Source organism: Anolis carolinensis, chromosome 6 (genome assembly GCF_035594765.1).
Source record: "Anolis carolinensis isolate JA03-04 chromosome 6, rAnoCar3.1.pri, whole genome shotgun sequence".
Classification (NCBI taxonomy): Eukaryota; Metazoa; Chordata; class Lepidosauria; order Squamata; family Dactyloidae; genus Anolis; species Anolis carolinensis.
Genome location: NC_085846.1, coordinates 56,139,749 through 56,157,608, shown reverse-complemented (window position 1 = coordinate 56,157,608; position 17,860 = coordinate 56,139,749). Strand labels below are relative to the sequence as shown.

At 37.9% G+C, this 17,860-nt stretch overlaps 1 protein-coding gene across 3 annotated transcripts in view; it reads right to left on the bottom strand.

Annotated features, from left to right (window-relative positions):
* Positions 1–1,493: 1,493 nt before the first annotated feature.
* The window catches only part of vps41 (VPS41 subunit of HOPS complex), a 150,125-nt gene continuing 133,758 nt past the window's right edge, over positions 1,494–17,860 (bottom strand). For all 3 annotated transcript variants that reach the window (XM_003222333.4, XM_008112861.3, XM_062958094.1), the window contains 4 exons: positions 6,698–6,797; positions 6,210–6,254; positions 3,451–3,530; positions 1,494–1,872 (listed from right to left, as the gene is read on the bottom strand). In XM_003222333.4, the coding sequence (XP_003222381.2) occupies positions 1,792–1,872; positions 3,451–3,530; positions 6,210–6,254; positions 6,698–6,797 (306 nt within the window). In that variant the 3' untranslated portion in view covers positions 1,494–1,791. The remainder of the gene's footprint in view (positions 1,873–3,450; positions 3,531–6,209; positions 6,255–6,697; positions 6,798–17,860) is intronic.

Genomic DNA, 17,860 nt, shown 5'->3' with positions numbered 1-17,860 from the left:
TTGTTTGCGGCTGACAGGCCATCTTAAGAACTCATTTTTACACATGTTTTATCATAGGATGCTCTTATACCTGAGCAGATAATTTATTCATCTAAGTGTCAATATCATCTTCTATAAATGCTGCCGCTCTCTAGGGTCACAGGCAGAGATCACTGTATTACATCTTTCATACAATACTGTAAACTGAGGACACCAAGGATCCAATCTGGGATCTTCTTGCATGTTCTCCCCAATGAACTACAGTATCTCTAGCAGCTATATGCCCACAGGTACACAACCATCCAATGTATTTTCAAAAGAGAGCAAATATCTTCAGCCTCTTTAAAGCTTTCTCTGTTCACCTGTTTTCTTGCTGTCACGTCTTTTGAACTATGTCTAGTGGTACCTATCTCCTTATCAAATAGATCCACAAATAATTACCCTTTGTTAATGTATGGAGATGATTAGCATTGTTGTTTGGACCGTGTAATACTGTCAACTTTTGAATCATCCAAGGGTTAATTAAGCACATGCCTTTTGACTAATATACTGGGACATAATTCCTGAGAATTAAGCGATAACTCAATGCACCTAAATATACATTTTGGATTTTTGGAGCTAAATCAGCAAGCAAGTTGTTTTTTGTTACTACAAGTTAGGAAAGGGCTTAAATAAGGCATGGAAACAAGAAAGGCAAAGAACTAGGAATGCTGGTCCTCCCATAACTCCCAACCAGTGTTCAAGGATGATGGGAATTGCAGTCCACAATATGCACAAGGATTCGGGTTGAGGAAGCCAGCCTTAAGAGAGTTTTAAGTGAAACCTCCAAAGGTCTGAGGCACATGCTTCTTAATACTAATGCTGGCAGCTAATGATGCAGAAGTGCTGTTCATATGATTTTCAAAGGCACTGGTGTGGTTACTGTTGGAAAAAGCAAGCAAAAGAAAAGGTAGATCCATTTGGTTGTCACCAGTAGCCAGTACTACTGGCACAATACTAAGGTGAAAACCAAAGCCACTTTGAGTCTCCTTTAGGAGAGAAGAAGCGGGATAGAAATACTCATCATCATTTCCTTTGAAAAGTGATTACTTCATACTATATAACTTTCGGAAAACCTCAGCCAGCTTGTCTAACACCTGGTCATACTGGCTGAGAGTTATCATATAAATAAAAAATAACTTTTCTTTTTACCTGAGAGAAGAACTGTTTTGGAATTTCTAGGTCTTCCAGCGGGACTCTATGCTATCACTGGTATCACTGTGGCTTTTTAATGTTTTTACCACCATGCAACATACTAAGAAAATGTAACTGTCAGATCTCCAGGGGGAAAAGGAAAAAAGGAATAAATTGAAACACAAGTTGATCATAGATATTCATGAGGCACCTGCTGTGTTTGTATATTTGTGAATGTAGACACCAACTTGTTCATGTTGCTATACAAGGACAAAATAGTAATCGGAAATCTGACTTCAAATGGACAGCTGTAATTTTGGATACAGACTATATCGACTCAATGAATTTTACACATGGATTTATTTTTAATTCATTAATACAGATTAAGACAAACATCAAGGCAGCCATGTCTGTACTGCACAACAGTGATGCAGCGAGTAAAAATACAATTTTCTTTTCAACACTTTAAATCCAATAGGAAATATCCATGAGCTTAATGATTGAAAATCTCCCCATTACAACATCTCTAACCAGTTAAATATATACACAGTGTTTAACAAGCTTTATAAATGAAGCATGCTCTTCTATGCTGAACTTAAATAGTCATACAGAGATATAAACTGACAGCATGCTCAAGCATTATTTTTTCATCTCCAAAATAGCACTGCCTGGTCCTCGATGTTTGGCACTGCAGATGTTGCAGAAGTGTATTGAAGACTCCTGGAAATGAAAGCAAAAAAGCAATTGTTAAACAAAGTTGCATCTTTATCACACACCAAGGCAAATCAAATTAGGAGAGTGCTTTTTTTTTTAAAGAAAAATAGAAAATTACTCTTGTGTACCATGAAATCATCTAAATACCCTAAAAGCATCAGATCCCTCCTGATCCTGGAAGCTAAATAGGGTTTGTCTTGGTTAGTACTTGGATGGGAGGCCACCAATGAATACCAGGTGCTATAGGCAATATTTCAGAGGAATGAACTGGCAAAATCACTTCTGAGGATTGCCTAAGAAAATCAACAGGTGTCTTGAAGGCACATCTGCGCAACTATAAAATTACTATATTACAAGCAGACTTCTATTAACTAATTCTATAGTCATGTTTTTAATAAGAATGGATATTAGAAAAGTAGACTCATGGAGTAGTATCAGAAAATCATTGTGCTCAAGAGACTGTGTAAATAGCATGATTTTGCTCCATTCATGTTATATCTACACTAAGACATGTAGCCCACGTTTCTTCCAAAGTCTAAAGTTAGCTAACAAACATTTTAATATAACAAGCTACCATATCTAATTTTATTAACATTCTTTGAAAATCATACTATGTCACCTAATATACTGCTTTTCAAACTCTTTTCAGTTTGGAAAGTGATTTTCCATAAGCATGGTAGATGTTTGAGATACAAGAACAAAAATTCCTTAGCATGTGCAAATGGTGCTAAGCAAGATATAGGAAAGGCCTATGAAATGTGTAAAAAGAAATGTAAAGGAGTTAACTTGCTAAATACAAGATAATCTTAAAACATATACAGTGGTCCCTTGGTTTCTGCTGGGGTATGGTTCCCAAAACTTCTATTGATACCAAAATCTGTTGGATGTTCAAGTCCCATGATATATATTGGTGTAACAAAATGGTGTCCCTTATGTAAAATGACAAAATCAAGGTTTGCTTTTTGGCACTTCATGGGGGTGGGGGGTATGTTTTAAGTAATAGATGACTGATTCTTGGATGCAAGATCTGTGAATATGGGAGGGGGCAGCTCTATTTGTAATATTGGAAAATCACTCACAAGATTGCAGCCTCCATCTCTTAATTCAACCATATACCAAGCATTTTTACTTCCTTCTTCTTTGAATGTTTATTTCATAAACTCAACGGTTTCCTTAGAAGTCTGGAAATACTAAATTCTTCTAGGGACTTCCATTGGGATTATCTTAAATTATGTTATGGACCTGAACCATTTTATTTTAAAATGTATTGCAACTTTCAAAGTACATATTAAAATGCAGCAAATGGGATATAATGTTGAAATCCTTTTTCACATTTTGACTTTATGTCAGATTCAGTCGTTGAATGAATAAGGATTTTTTTTCTTGTTAATGGAAGCAGTTTTTTAAACCAATAGCACTAGAAAGCACAGGAATGGACTGGAGGGGACAGGATATTTTGGCTCTATTCAACACTCTGTCTGGAACCACATGTTCTTCTCCATGAAAGGCAAAAATAACTCATTTGTCTTTTTGTCTTTGGCCTGGTCATTTTTATAATCCATAAAGGTTATGTTGGCTACTTACTGTGCTCGGCTCAGGAAAACACTCTTTGTGGAACATATGCCTACAGTGAAACACTGTTATACTGAAAGATTTAGACGCATCTGGCAAGAGAAGAGAGAAAAGTGATTTTATCACCAAAAGAGATGAGTTGCTGCCTATAAAAACCAAGATGCTGCCATGTCAAAAAATTGACCCTGATTTAGCTGAAGATATGAGAGGATACTTTTAAATGTATATACAGGCTTCATTCACAAGACTTGACAAGCTGGCTTCTGCATTTCATGCCTCTTTATGGTGTCTTCATATGATCCCATCCTGCTCATTTTCCTAAAAATGTGCATGATCTTAATTTTCTACAGTCAAATCGGCTATGTGCCAAGAAAGAATTTGACTTAGCTACCCTCATGTTCAAGCAGGGACTCCAGACTTAGATCTTATGAGTCTCAGTTTGATTCTATCTTTCCTGATCCATCCATCACAATACTAACACCAAATGGTTGCAAAACAGAATATAGCTATATTAATTTTTAATATTAGTTTTATTTGAACGCTTCAAGTGAGCAAAAAAAAAAGCATATAGGCTGATTTCTCTTCTCCCTATAATAGTCTAATTTGTCTCTACCAAAGATGAGTAGGAAATAAAAAACAGACAAGATACATTAATGACTACAGGCAGTCCTTGAGTTACAAACATCTGACTTACAAATGACTCATCGTTAAGAATGGGGGTGAGACAACAGGAGTTGAGAGAAATCTACCCCTCGGAAGGGAAATTCACTTCTGAAAAAGTTATCATTGGGAAAACCTGCCTCCAATGAAGCTTTCTCACCAATCCTTGTTTCCACAACAAGCCATTTTTGTTCAAAATTCAATTATCACAGGGATGGAGAGTGAAGTGAAATCTTCTAACTAGAGGCACAGACAGCAGAACAAACACCACATCCTCTCCTATTCTACCCAAAGCATGTGTATGTATGAGTGTATGGTTGGAGTTACACTTCAAAAATGTACCTGTTCGGACTTAAATACACATTCAGCTGAAAAACAACCCTACAGAATCTATCTTGTGTGTAACTTGGGGACCGCCTGTACTGTATAAATCAGAACTAGCACACACCATTCCTTATACATGACTAGGAATAATGAGAGCTGTATTACAACATTTGGACAATATCCTTAGGATGGCACACTAAATAAGATTGTTAATACAAGGGTTACAGAACTCTGTGGTTTGTTTGGTTGCCCAACTGGAAGGCTGCCCAAAATTATTTCATAACTTTTCAACTTTCCATATCTAACATGTGCAGCTACCTCTATCTCCTTGGAGGAGACAGATGGAGAACTCAGCTCTGAACTACTTTGCTTCATGAGGATACCCTGCCCATCAGCTCACTAACTGTATTTAAACATAGTTGCTAGGTTACTAGTGAAATTTAGGTTAGCTGTTTATTTTTATCACTTATTCTCTCCCTTGGTTCCTTATTCCGTTTTTATGTTTCAAGGATGGACAACTGTGGTGAGTCCACGGCCGCTTCCAAGTAGCCCAAGAGTCTCACACCTTTTGTTGCTTTTTAAGAATGTAGTCTATTTTAATCAGAATGGCAGATTTTTGTTATTCTTGTTAATCAATGGCAATGATAATATATACAGTGATAAAATTATTCCAAGCCCTCTCTTTTTATTAATGCCAGTTTCTTTGAATTACCAAAACACATTCATCATTCCTATACCCGTCTCAACAACTCAAGTGCTCTATTATCTTGCCAGGTCTTCTGTAGCTCTATGGACATTACATGAAAAGCGCTGGAAGACTTGGCAAGACGGATGTGATTGCTTTGTTTTACTGGCATTTCTTCAATATGTTTTGGAATTAACTATCAACTGAAGTGTTTTCAAAATGTGATACGGAATTAGATCCAATTTTGGTATGTGTGACTATACCGGCAGAAGCAGTATAGTATAGTATGAGCACCTTTCCTCCCAATATATCTGTCAGATCTCCTGAAAATGCCATACATATGTTTGATAATTCTACTGAATGTGGTAAGTGCTGTGAAGGAGAGATTTCAAAAACTAGGCAAAGGCAGTTTCCCACACAGAATAATCCACCTGATGGTTGCGGATCCCTCCCTAATCCCTGTCCTACTGCCTGCCCACCAAAAGTTTCTCTAACCTCATTTGTGGCATTTTACGGAGTTATAGCACTGTCAACATTTATTTTAAAAGAAAATCTCATTCTACCATCCCTGTTGCATGTCCTTAAGGCTGAATCCAACCTTTGTTATTTTTGCAAAAGCATTTATTGGGAGTTGCTTTCACCATTTGGACTGGGACTCCCAGAATCCCCAGCCTGCATGGCCATTATACTGACTAGGAGATTCTGGGTGTTGAGATCCAAAAGGTAACCTCCCCAAGCTGAGTCTGATGTGGTAGTGTTCCAACTGTTGAAAAATAACACAGATAAAATTAAATAAGGACAGGACTAGGCTTAAACCAAAGACTAGACTGGAGCTTAGATTGACTTTTTCCAACTTATTTTTTGGGGGGAAATAAAGGAAGGGAGATTGAAATTTCCACAGTTAATGAGAAAATCATTTACTCTTGAGTGTTCTGAACTCAAGCCTCACTTCTATAATAGTTTCAGACACTGCAAAGAAGGGAAGGTAGCTGAGGTTGTGTTGCCATCTCTAACATGATCACTACCATTAAAAGCTGCAAAAACAGCTTCTGAACTCCAAAGAGGGACTTTTTGTGGTTGCACACAAACCACAAAAACATACCTGTGGGTAGTATAGGAGCAAGGCACATTTCACAGATATTTTCCTCTGTAAGAAAAATAAACATTTAACAATCATTAAGAGACTGGTATTGTTAAGACTTTAGTAATTAACTGCTGATCTATAATTATATAAGTATCTATAAATGCCACATATAAGCCACATCTACACTAACTACTTAGGTCAGCGTAGAGCCAGATCAGCCTTGTAGCCAAACGCTGCACAGAACTGATCTCGGTTAACATGGAGCAAGGCCACCTTAATGTGTCCTTGCCCTGCATTAGCCAAAGTCAGAGGTTACTTGAAATTCTGGCCCAGAATTCAGACAACCCTCCACCCCATCACTACCACTTTGGGTCTGTCAGAACAGTTGGGGTACTTCTGATACAGAAACAGTTGTAACTCTCCCTACAACCCCACATTTCTCTGGCTCAAGTGCTATGGGGACACAGGGTGGTAAGTCACATCTCTGTCATGATGATTGGACTTACCATCAACTAGGACCCCTCTCATTTGTGTTCGGTGCATCTTTTTCAACAAGGAGAGAGAGTCAGCCACAAGAATCTTTTTGCAGCCCTCCCGAAGCAAAATCTAAGAGATGAAAGAATGTAACTGTGAGAATAATTCAACTGGTTTTCACTTCCAACTTGTATGTTCTTTCATTTCTAGCAAAACTGCCTGGTGATGACTCATTCTAGACATTCAGCTAATAATAATTAAATTTGCACAACAGTATCTGTGTCTACAATCCTATTGGGATTCCTGATGCTCTTACCTAGGATGGTTTTTTTTAAAAAAAAAAAAAGACGCAGGCAAGGCCTTTGAACACTTACTTTATATATATACAGAGAAAATTTATTGAGAAAAATTAATATGAAATACAATTTACAAAACAATTTTTTACAAATAAACGAACACAATTGTAAAACATGAATACAATGTAAAGTATTTAATATGGTATCTAGAGTTAATGTCTAATTCAACCAAGTGCATCATTCCATATGCATGTATGAGCACTTGGGAGTTTGTGTCTTCTTGGATCTGTTGACTGATTCGCATAGCAAATGAAAGTGAGCCAAGTTTCTGTAAAGTTATTTATGTCAGTTGCATCATTCAGTTCCTTGACTCTTTCTTCATGACATGTTTTTAATGACGCTATTTTGTATCGTCCTTTTTAGCAAGAATTCTTCATGCACTCATTCCATTAAAAATAGCAACAAAAACACACTTGGTGATCAGATGTAGTACAAAGGACTGGTGGTTATTTGCCTTTAAGTTATTTCCAGTCTATGACAACCTTAAGGGTTTTTTTTTTTTTGACAAGATTTGTTCAGGGGGATTTGCCCTAGTCTTCCTCTGAGGATCCTTCTATACTGCCATATAGTATAGCCTCTCATTGAACATCAAGAAAACCAAAGTGCTCTTCCAGCAGTCACCAGCCAACCCATCCTCAATGCCAGAAATACAGCTTAATGGTGTAACATTAGAAAATGACAATTTTTGCTACCTTGGCAGCCAACTCCCCACAAAAGTCAACATTGACGCTGAAATACAACACCGCCTGAGCTCTGTGAGTGCTGCATTTTTCGGAATGAAGCAGAGAGTGTTTGAGGATCGGGACATCTGTAGGGATACCAAAGTGCTTATTTATAAAGCCATTGTCCTCCCAACCCTGCTATACGCCTGCAAAACATGGACTGTCTACAGACTTCACACTCAGCTCTTGGAACAATTCCAACAGTGTTGCCTCTGAAAAATCCTGCAAATCTATTGGGAAGATAGGAAGACAAATATCATGCTGGAAGAAGCAAAGACCACTAGCATTGAAGCGATGCTGCTATGTTATCAACTCCGCTGGACTAGCCATGTTGTCCGAATGCCTGATCACCATTTCCCAAAGCAGTTACTATACCCCAAACTCAAGAACGGAAAACGGAATATTGGTGGACAGGAAAAGAGATTTAAAGATGGGCTTAAAGCTAACCTTAAAAATTGTGGCATAGACACTGAGAACTGAAAAGCCCTGGCTCATAAGCGCTCTAACTGGAGGTCAGCTGTGATCAGTAGTGCTGTGGAATACGAAAAGGCACGAATGGAGGGCAAAAGGGAGAAACGTGCCAAGAGGAAGGTGCATCAAGCCAACCCTGATCGGGATTGCTTTCCACCTGATAACCGATGTCCTCACTGTGGAAGAACAGGCGGGTCAAGAATAGGGCTTCACAGTCACCTACGTATCCATATCCAAGACACTGCATTTGGGATGCGATCATACTCGGACAACGAGGGATCACCTAAGTAAACTGCCATATAGAATCCAGATTATCTGCTTTGAACTGGATTATATGACAGTAATAATATAATACAGTTCAAAGCAGATAATGTGGATTATCTGATTTGGTAATCTGGATTATATGACAGCGTAGAAGGGCCCTGCTAAGTGATTTGCCAACATGGAAACTGCTATACCCTGCTCAAATGACTGGTAAACTTGGACTAATTTGAAACCAATGAACCAGACAGAATATGGTTAGTGTTTATTTTGTGAACAATTGTAGTTAATAAATCTGAACTTATCACATTGTTCTGCATATTATGGTTTTATTTATTTATAAAAACATGTATATCCTGAATTACAGAACAGCAGAAAAAGAAAATGTATGTTGTAATGTCTAAAACGTTTTTACAAATTGCACTGTAATATTATCATTCCGTTTTAAGCCACTTTCTGAAGGCTGGTCCCTAAAGATAAAAATGTGAGATAATATTCTTAAAACTCAATAGTATTTTGAGTTATAGGAAAAAGCATGAAAAAACTTGCAATTCATCAACAACACTCATTGTTAGAATGACAGTTTTTAATACTTTCTTTTTATATCCTGAGCATCAAAAAACTATAAAATTTAGTACGCCCTACTCTCAGCTTCAGCAATACATCAGCTGAAGTTTTACTTTTTGATTTACTAGAAAGATCCTTCCTCTGGTGCAATCCTATACAATTCTACTCAGAAGTGAGTCACATTACATTTATTTAGATTTATACCCTGGTAGCGGACTACAAAAAATACACATACAGAGATCTATGGAGGCTTATATATATAACACAGATCTTATGTAGGATGGTTATTTGCACGTCATCTCAAGTCACTCAATTGAAGGGAATTGATCTGTATGTTAAATATTACTTTATTGGCTTAAATTGGTAGGCTGGTTTTTAAAATATAGACCCGATAATAGATGGACAGGAAGTCTGCTGCATTATTTTCACTTTATAATTACATTTAAAATTTTAAAGATTTAACTATGTTTTAATAGAATAACTTGTTGAAATATATTTTAGCTTATCAGGTTTTCAGCTTAGTTTACTGTAGCCTTTTGGTAATCTGCCTTGAGTGCCATGCTGGGAGAATGTTGCAATTACAATTACAATTAAGTAATTAAAAAATAACAAATCCCAAATTAATTTTAAAATTTCAAAATCTTCTTATTGGCTTATTTATTTTCTAGTGAGATAACCTTCATGAAATGACTAAACAGAAAGAGGTGGACTGATATAGAAAATACAATGACTAACAGTACAACAAGAGAACACTGTCCTATAAAATCTTAATTAAAACGAGTAACACTAAAAATGTCCCACAAAATGTACTGTTTTTAATATCTATTTTTTCCGCCAGATACTCTAGATATCTCCAATCTCAGGAAAACAGAAAAATATTCCTTTAGTATCAGCTAGATTAAACCGGTTATAAATATAGTGGAACCTCAACTTAAAAACATCCCAACCTAAGAGCATTTTAAGGTAAGAGTTGTTGCTCGGTCTGGGTTTTGCTTTGACATAAGAGCAGCATTTTGAGTTGAGAGCTAGTGTCAGCAGGAGCGCTGGTGCCAGAATAGTAGTAGTGTTGTAGTAGTAGTAGTAATTGGAACTTATGCCTCAAGTACCACCTCCCAGCAGTAAAGAACTGGTGGGATCACAAACCTGCAAAAGTATTGGAAAATGAGCACACAAAGATACTGTGGGACTTCCAAATCCAGACTGACAAAGTTCTGGAACACAACACACCAGACATCACAGTTGTGGAAAAGAAAAAGGTTTGGATCATTGATGTCGCCACCCCAGGTGACAGTCGCATTGACGAAAAACAACAGGAAAACCTCAGCCGCTATCAGGACCTCAAGATTGAACTTCAAAGACTCTGGCAGAAACCAGTGCAGGTGGTCCCGGTGGTGATCGGCACATTGGGTGCCATGCCAAAAGAGCTCAGCCGGCATTTGGAAACAATAGACATTGACAAAATCACGATCTGCCAACTGCAAAAGGCCACCCTACTGGGATCTGCGCGCATCATCCGAAAATACATCACACAGTCCTAGACACTTGGGAAGTGTTCGACTTGTGATTTTGTGATACGAAATCCAGCATATCTATCTTGTTTGCTGTGTCATAATAAAATAAAATAAAAATAATATTACACTTGGGAAGTGTTCGACTTGTGATTTTGTGATACGAAATCCAGCATATAAATCTTGTTTGCTGTGTCATACAATAAAATAATAATAACTTTATTCTTATATCCCACTCCATCTCCCCAAAGGGACCTGGGGCAGCTTACATGGGTACCAAGCCCAGTAAACAGCATTAAAATATATTAGCATAAAATAAAATACATTGCAGTTACAATGAAATAGCGCATAAAACATATAAATCATCATGGAAACATAACTCAACAACAACCAATAACCAAGTGCAATGGGTGTGTTCAGAGCTGGAGGCAGGGCAATAGGGCTCATGCAAAATACTACAAGGATAGGGCTGGTAATAATGTGCAGAGGCCAGGTATTACGTTAGGGGAAGATGGCCCAGTCAGGTTGAAGCTGATTAGTCAAAGGCATATTGGAATAACCAAGTTTTCAGGTCTTTCTGGAAGATGGCCAGGGTGGGTGCCAATCTAACTTCTCTAGAGAGGGAGTTCCAGAGATGGGGGCCACCACCAAGAAGGCCCTGTCCCTTGTCCTCACCAACCATATTTGTGACGGCAGAGGGAGTGAGCAAAGGGCCTCCCCAGCAGATCTTAAAGTTCACGCTTTAAGTACAGAGCTTTAGGGTTTCATGGGAGCAGCCTCCTTGCCTCATGCCTCCAAGCCTGAGGATGCCTGCCATAGATGTGGGTGAAACGTCAGGAGAGAATACTTCTGGAACATGGCCATACAGCCCGGAAAACATACAACAACCCATTATAACTGTGATTTGAAGGTGCCTTGTTTCCAAGAAGCATTGCCATGTACTGAAGTTCCAAGTATTACAGCACACCATAATTAATTAAAAAGAAGAATAGAAATGTCTAAAATCCTCCTCATGGCTATATTAGAGGAGGAGCAAGGGATACATGAGCATAAGGGGAGACTAAAACACAATGATTTACTATTAAGTCTTAATTAGGTCATTCAGTTGGATTACTACCGACTTTAATACACCCACATACAGATTTTCACCCATGCATTTGGACTGCATATTCTTACTTCTCAATTGGCCTGGATATTTCCATGCTGAAAAAGCCCACTTCCAGCTCACATATAAAAGCTGGCTGGACTGGCAGATGAATCTTTCATGAACACTATTGAGGCAGCATCCTGTACTTTTCTGGAAGAAAGAAGACTAACCTAGGAGGAAGAGGGCAGACCACCTGGCACAAAGTTCTCTTCTCCAATTCTTTTTTGGGATTTCCTTACACCTGCCAACTGAACAGAGTACCTTACTCTGCTTAATGATAGAAAATGCAGAGTAAGGTACCGTTTATTTCAGAAACTGAACTTAAAATATTAGAAGTCGTTAGCAAAACTCCTTATGAAATCTGTATTGTTTTTTAAAAACTGCTTTTCTGCTGGTAAAATAGATTTTGTATACGTAGGAAGGAATGATTAAGGACGAGGAATGCAGAAGAATGACATTGTCTCCTATACAATAATAGTAAATGCCACTAAATGCCATGGGGCTTATGTGCTTAGCACTCAGAGGTAAATTAAATAACCCTGTAATAACAATAAAATACTACAAATAATATTTAGCAACAGTGGAAATGGGTATTAGCAAAGAAATATCCAATCTTGTTATGTAATGAGCTTTCATCAAAGCATATTTCTCTAACATCAGAAAATATAGGTTTGTACCATTGCAACCAAGCAAAACAAATAAAAGTCTGCAGAAGAATCTTTATTTCCAACCCAGAAGATTGACTGGATAACTGAATACGTATGTATATGCATAAAACCAGTATGAAAATTGTGTGATACATCTGAATGAATAAAATTGCTTGAGGTTTTTTTTTAAAGCTAAACCCATTTAAAAGTATCATTCAAGGTAGAATTGAGCACAATGGTAAAGTGCTGCTACCAAAAATGGAAAGCTCATGCTGATTTCCTCTTCTTATCCCTTGTAACAAGTAGTTATGGAAACAAGGCCCATGTTAGTCATCTTGTCTAGGTTTGCCTCAGTGGATACAAATCTGTGCACTGGGAAGTGAAGAAGGAATCTCACTGTATCAAATGCAAAGCCGTTTGGGTTTCACAAATGTTTGCATTTGTATTATGGTGGTTGCTTATGGCCCACTGTATTTTCTTTGTGCAGTTGTAAGAAGTCCTCATATAAATCCGTGCAACCATAAATAAATAAAGAATAGTAGTATTTTTGTTTTTTCCTCAAATGGGACATTGAAAATCTAATACAATGCACAATGTCTGGAGGATGGGATAGTGAAAAGTATAAGTGATTATTATAACCCTATGAAATTTATGGAGTCATCATAAGATGACACGTGACTTAAAGGCACACACACCGTTTTTGAAAGCTAAGTATCACCTGCTTTGGCTTCAACAATGTGCAAAAGATACAAACATCTATGTGAACTAAAGGAATCAGAATCTCACAATACCGTAAAATAGTCAAAAGCCTACCTTCCCATGAAAAATACAAACAAACTCCTACATAAACAGATGAATGCTGTGAATAAGCAGCAGGGTCATCAGGTACAGTACTTAGGTTATTGTAGTGCGCCCCCTAGTGACCACTTGGCCAACCATTATAAACCTATTTTAAATTTATCATAGCCCATTTGCAATTGAGTATATGGCTACCATGAGCCCCGGTGGCGAAATGTGTTAAAGTGCTGAGCTGCTGAACTTGCAGATCGAAAGGTCCCAGGTTCAAATTCTGGGAGCGGAGTGAGTTCCCACTGTTAGCTCCAGCTTCTGCCAACCTAGCAGTTTGAAAACATGCCAATGTGAGTAGATCAATAGGTACCGCTCCAGCGGGAAGGTAATGGCGCTCCATGCAGTCATGCTGGCCACATGAACTTGGAGGTGTCTACGGACAACGCCGGCTCTTCGGCTTAGAAATGGAGATGAGCACCAACCCCCAGAGTCAGACATGACTGGACTTAACGTCAGGGGAAAACCTTTACCTTACTTATATGGCTACCAGCAAAGGAAACACAAACTGACAAACTTTGCATAATCATACAGGACAAAAAGAAGCTTCTTACACAGTGGAGCTTCAACCTGTGGGTCCCCAGATGTTTTGACCTTCAACTCCAAGAAATCCTAACAAGTAGTAAACTGGCTGGGATTTCTGGGAGTTGTAGGCCAAAACACCAGGGGACCCACAGGTTGAGAACTATTGTCTAACACTATGATTCACTATCATTATATAATTCCATTTGTGAAAAGTGTATTCATATGAGTATACACATACTGTGACTTTGAAGATACACAGAAGTTCAGAGCCTCTGTAGGGATACAAAATTAGTGTCAATGAAAAGGAATACATCAAGCCCAAGCTATAGCTGTGCTGATTTTTGGTATCCCTGCTGTAGTGGAAAAGGCTCATTTTATGGTCATCACTCTTCACTGTGCTAATGTGGCTTTAGAACCATTTTCAATTAGGGGAAATGGATGAAAAGTAAAGAACTGTGGATTTAAACATAGGAAATTAGATTTAATGTAAATGTTGAAAACTTCAAGGGTGTCTCTAGTGAGTACTACTACTTTCAGAAATTTTTTGAGGCCTAAGCAGGAAAAGATCATGTCTTGGGAAAAATAAAGAAAATGAAACATCTGGTCATGTCACCCTTGGGTTACTGGTTCCATTGCTCTATCTGTAGTAGATGCTGAATTGCTTTGCCAATAATATAAACCTATTCTGGCTGGTATTAAATATTTGTTCCGTACAGTTAGTCAAATGTAACAAGACAACTGGATTTAATAGTTCTGGGATTCTGGTTGTCCATAGTAGATTAGCAACAGTCTCGATAATAATAATAATAATAATAATAATAATAATAATAATAATAATAATAATAATAATAGACAAAATTACGATCTGCCAACTGCAAAAGGCCACCCTACTTGGATCTGTGCGCATCATCCGAAAATACATCACACAGTCCTAGACACTTGGGAAGTGTTCGACTTGTGACTTTGTGAAACGAAATCCAGCATATCTATCTTGTTTGCTGTGTCATACAATAATAATAATAATTTATTTATATCCTACTTTTCTTCCTAAACAGGAGAGCGGCTTACAACATTACACAAAAGACAATACAAACAATATACAAAACAATAACCTATAAAATAAATTTACAATAAGAAATATTAAAAATATTTGTCTAATACAGTTGTCAAGGAAGAGACAAAATCTGCACCTGACTCCTTCTAATGAAGTACTCAGTGGGCATTTGGGCACACTCTTTTGGACTGATAGCATGGCCTTTTTCGCAAAATTAGTCTCATCAGGAGTGTACATAAGAATATTTTATCAAAAGGGAATGGCACCTCAATATAGATGGTTTCAACATTCACTCTGGATGGCACATCTACATTCCAGCTTGGTAGTTTGAATAGCTGGCCTATGAATCTAGCAGAAAAGGAAATTGCATCTGCAACCATCAGCAACAAAGATAGATGAGCCGTGTAACTGAGCCTATGTGTAATGTCTAGGTTAACAATGTTTACCTAGACATTACACTGAAGGGGGTCCATTCTTATCCTCACTCAAGCTCTGGCAAACATTAATATCTTATGGAAACTTACTGGCCTCCTAAGGGGCCCAACTACCAGACAAGAAAGCAGCCAACACTGTGACCACTAAACAGACATTTCAGTCCTTCATGGCTTAAAAAGAGAATGCATTTTGGGGGCAATATTAAATTTTTGTTTCCTTCAAATGGCAGCATCCCATTTATCTTCATTGGTTTAGTCAAAAACAGTTGAAATAAGTTAAGTATTATTTGTAGGCTTTACTGTGGGAAAACAGAAGGATTGGTGGAGGAAGGTTTGCCTCAGCAAATGGAGTTTTGGGTTAAGCTCAAGGAAATAATGTTTTCAAGAGAAGTGTACAATTTGATTAGCCTGTTTTTGGAAGACTTCTCCATTGAGGATGAATCAGATCGCTGTCCCTCCTCTTTGACTGCAGAGGTGACATCATCAGTGAATTATGGTACTGCTGAGATAACCTCCTGGGGTCTTGCAGTTCTTGGTATGACTCAAATTATTTAACTAAATGAATTAACTGGCAATAATGATTGGTGAGGTCCAGTGTGGTGGCTTAGAATGTCCAGAAAAGCTACTGCTAACATCCATGGCAGGGGTAGGAAGTTATTTGTTAGATTTCATTTGGCAAGTTTAGAGTAGCAGATTAAAAAAGGTTTTTAGGTGCTGAGCCATTTGAATTGACATAAAGGTGCTGAAGGGCATGGGCTGTTTGGTAAGACACTCTTAAGTACCTTCTATTCTGAGACCAAACACACACACACAGACAAATAGTACATTATCTAAGTTCAATTAATAGCAGGCAAAAGCACTGCCTTGTTAACCAGTGCTTCCAGGACATATAATATCAAACCTGGCTAGAAGTTTATTACTTCTCAATCAGAGGGCCAGCTTTGTACTATGCAATTTCTTGCTGTGGCTCAAAATAACTTCTGCGCTTCAACACACAATTTCAGATAAATTCCTAGCCTAGTACCAGACCCCCCTGCTCTACAAGTTGCTGGTTCACAGCCAATGTATCTAGCAGAAATGATCTTCCAGAAGACAAAGATGGCTCAACACTGAAACCTCCAAGAGAATGGCACTAATGGCAGGTTGCCTAGTAGTGGCAGACTAAAAGGGCAATAGTTATGATACTAGTTATGATACTAAGAAGTCCACTTCTACTGACTTGATCAGTGGTCCTCAACCTTTGGGCCTCCAGATATTTTGGACTTTGGCTCCCACAGTTCCTAACAGCTGGTAAGCTGACTAGATTTCTGGGAGTTGAAGTCCAAAATGCCTGGAGGACATGGACATTGTATTATGAAAATTAAAATGACTTTAATATTAATTGCTTGGGACCAATGTTCCTGTGTGTGTTTGTAAAAAAGAGATCCCTAACCAGATGCATTATGAATGTCTATGACATCCTGAATCAAAACACTGGTGAAGGGGAATGCAGACACTGAAATGAGTTCCTTACACCTTTGGTTGTCATTTTCTCCTTTTGTCAACAAAACTGCCAACATGGAATTCAGGAACAGCGTGAGAAAAATAGGCAGCAAAGAGAATCAGGGCAAGAGCAAGAAGGAGCGATTGGGGACTGTGAAGGCAATAATGGTTGACACAACTGGTTGAACTGGGAAACAAAGGTAAGATACCAGAGGTGAAAAACAGGGTTTCAAAATGCCATGACTGTCCTGGGAAATGGTCATTTTTTGCTTATATGTGAGAGCAAAATATTGATTTTTGTCCACAGGCTTTGCAAAGCAAGGCTGTTGAAAATGATACTTGAAATATATATATATATATATATATATATATATATATATATATATGTGTGTGTGTGTGTGTGTGTGTGTGTGTGTGTGTGTGTGTGTGTGTGTCAAGAGTTGAAATTAGGAAATTACTGTTTTATTGCCTAAATTTCAATGTAATCTGGCTCATTCTGGCAGCCTTGTCAGAGTTCCGATTGTGATTTAATTATAATAAGAAAACACTGCCAGTGGAACAGCAATTTATTCTCTGTTAGCTAAACACTGCTCCCGGGCATGTGTCACTTTTGATGCATGAGTGGCTCCACTTTAAGAGAATGCACAATTTTATGGCTATATAAATTAAACTGCAGCTGTCAGTAGTCTGCTTTATTTATGATTTAATATTCATCTCATTGAAGAGTGAGATATAAAATACAAGCACTTTTAGAATGCAGCTTTAACTTACTTTCTATTTAATTCCAGACAGACAACTATGTCTTGCCTTGCCATGAATATTGGAACACCTTCATCTCATAGTACTGCCATTATTATTAGGGAGACTTAAATCATTCCAGCAATGATGACAACCGCATTACAAAATTTAGTGATCTTCATACTACTCCTCTAAACATTGTGTCGGACCCCTGAGGCACTGTTTTAAAAGAAAAATACATCTGAGTTACTATATCATCTGGGCAAACTTATTTGTCTTGGAATTAACTTAATCATCTCAACATGGATTTTTTCTGAGCATTTGTTAGTGAGATGGATATGGAGCATGTTTTTGATGAGAGTTGGATGATCTACTACCATGCTGCTAGATCTCTATTCCCAGCAACGAAAGTGAAGGCTTGCATTATATGCCAACAG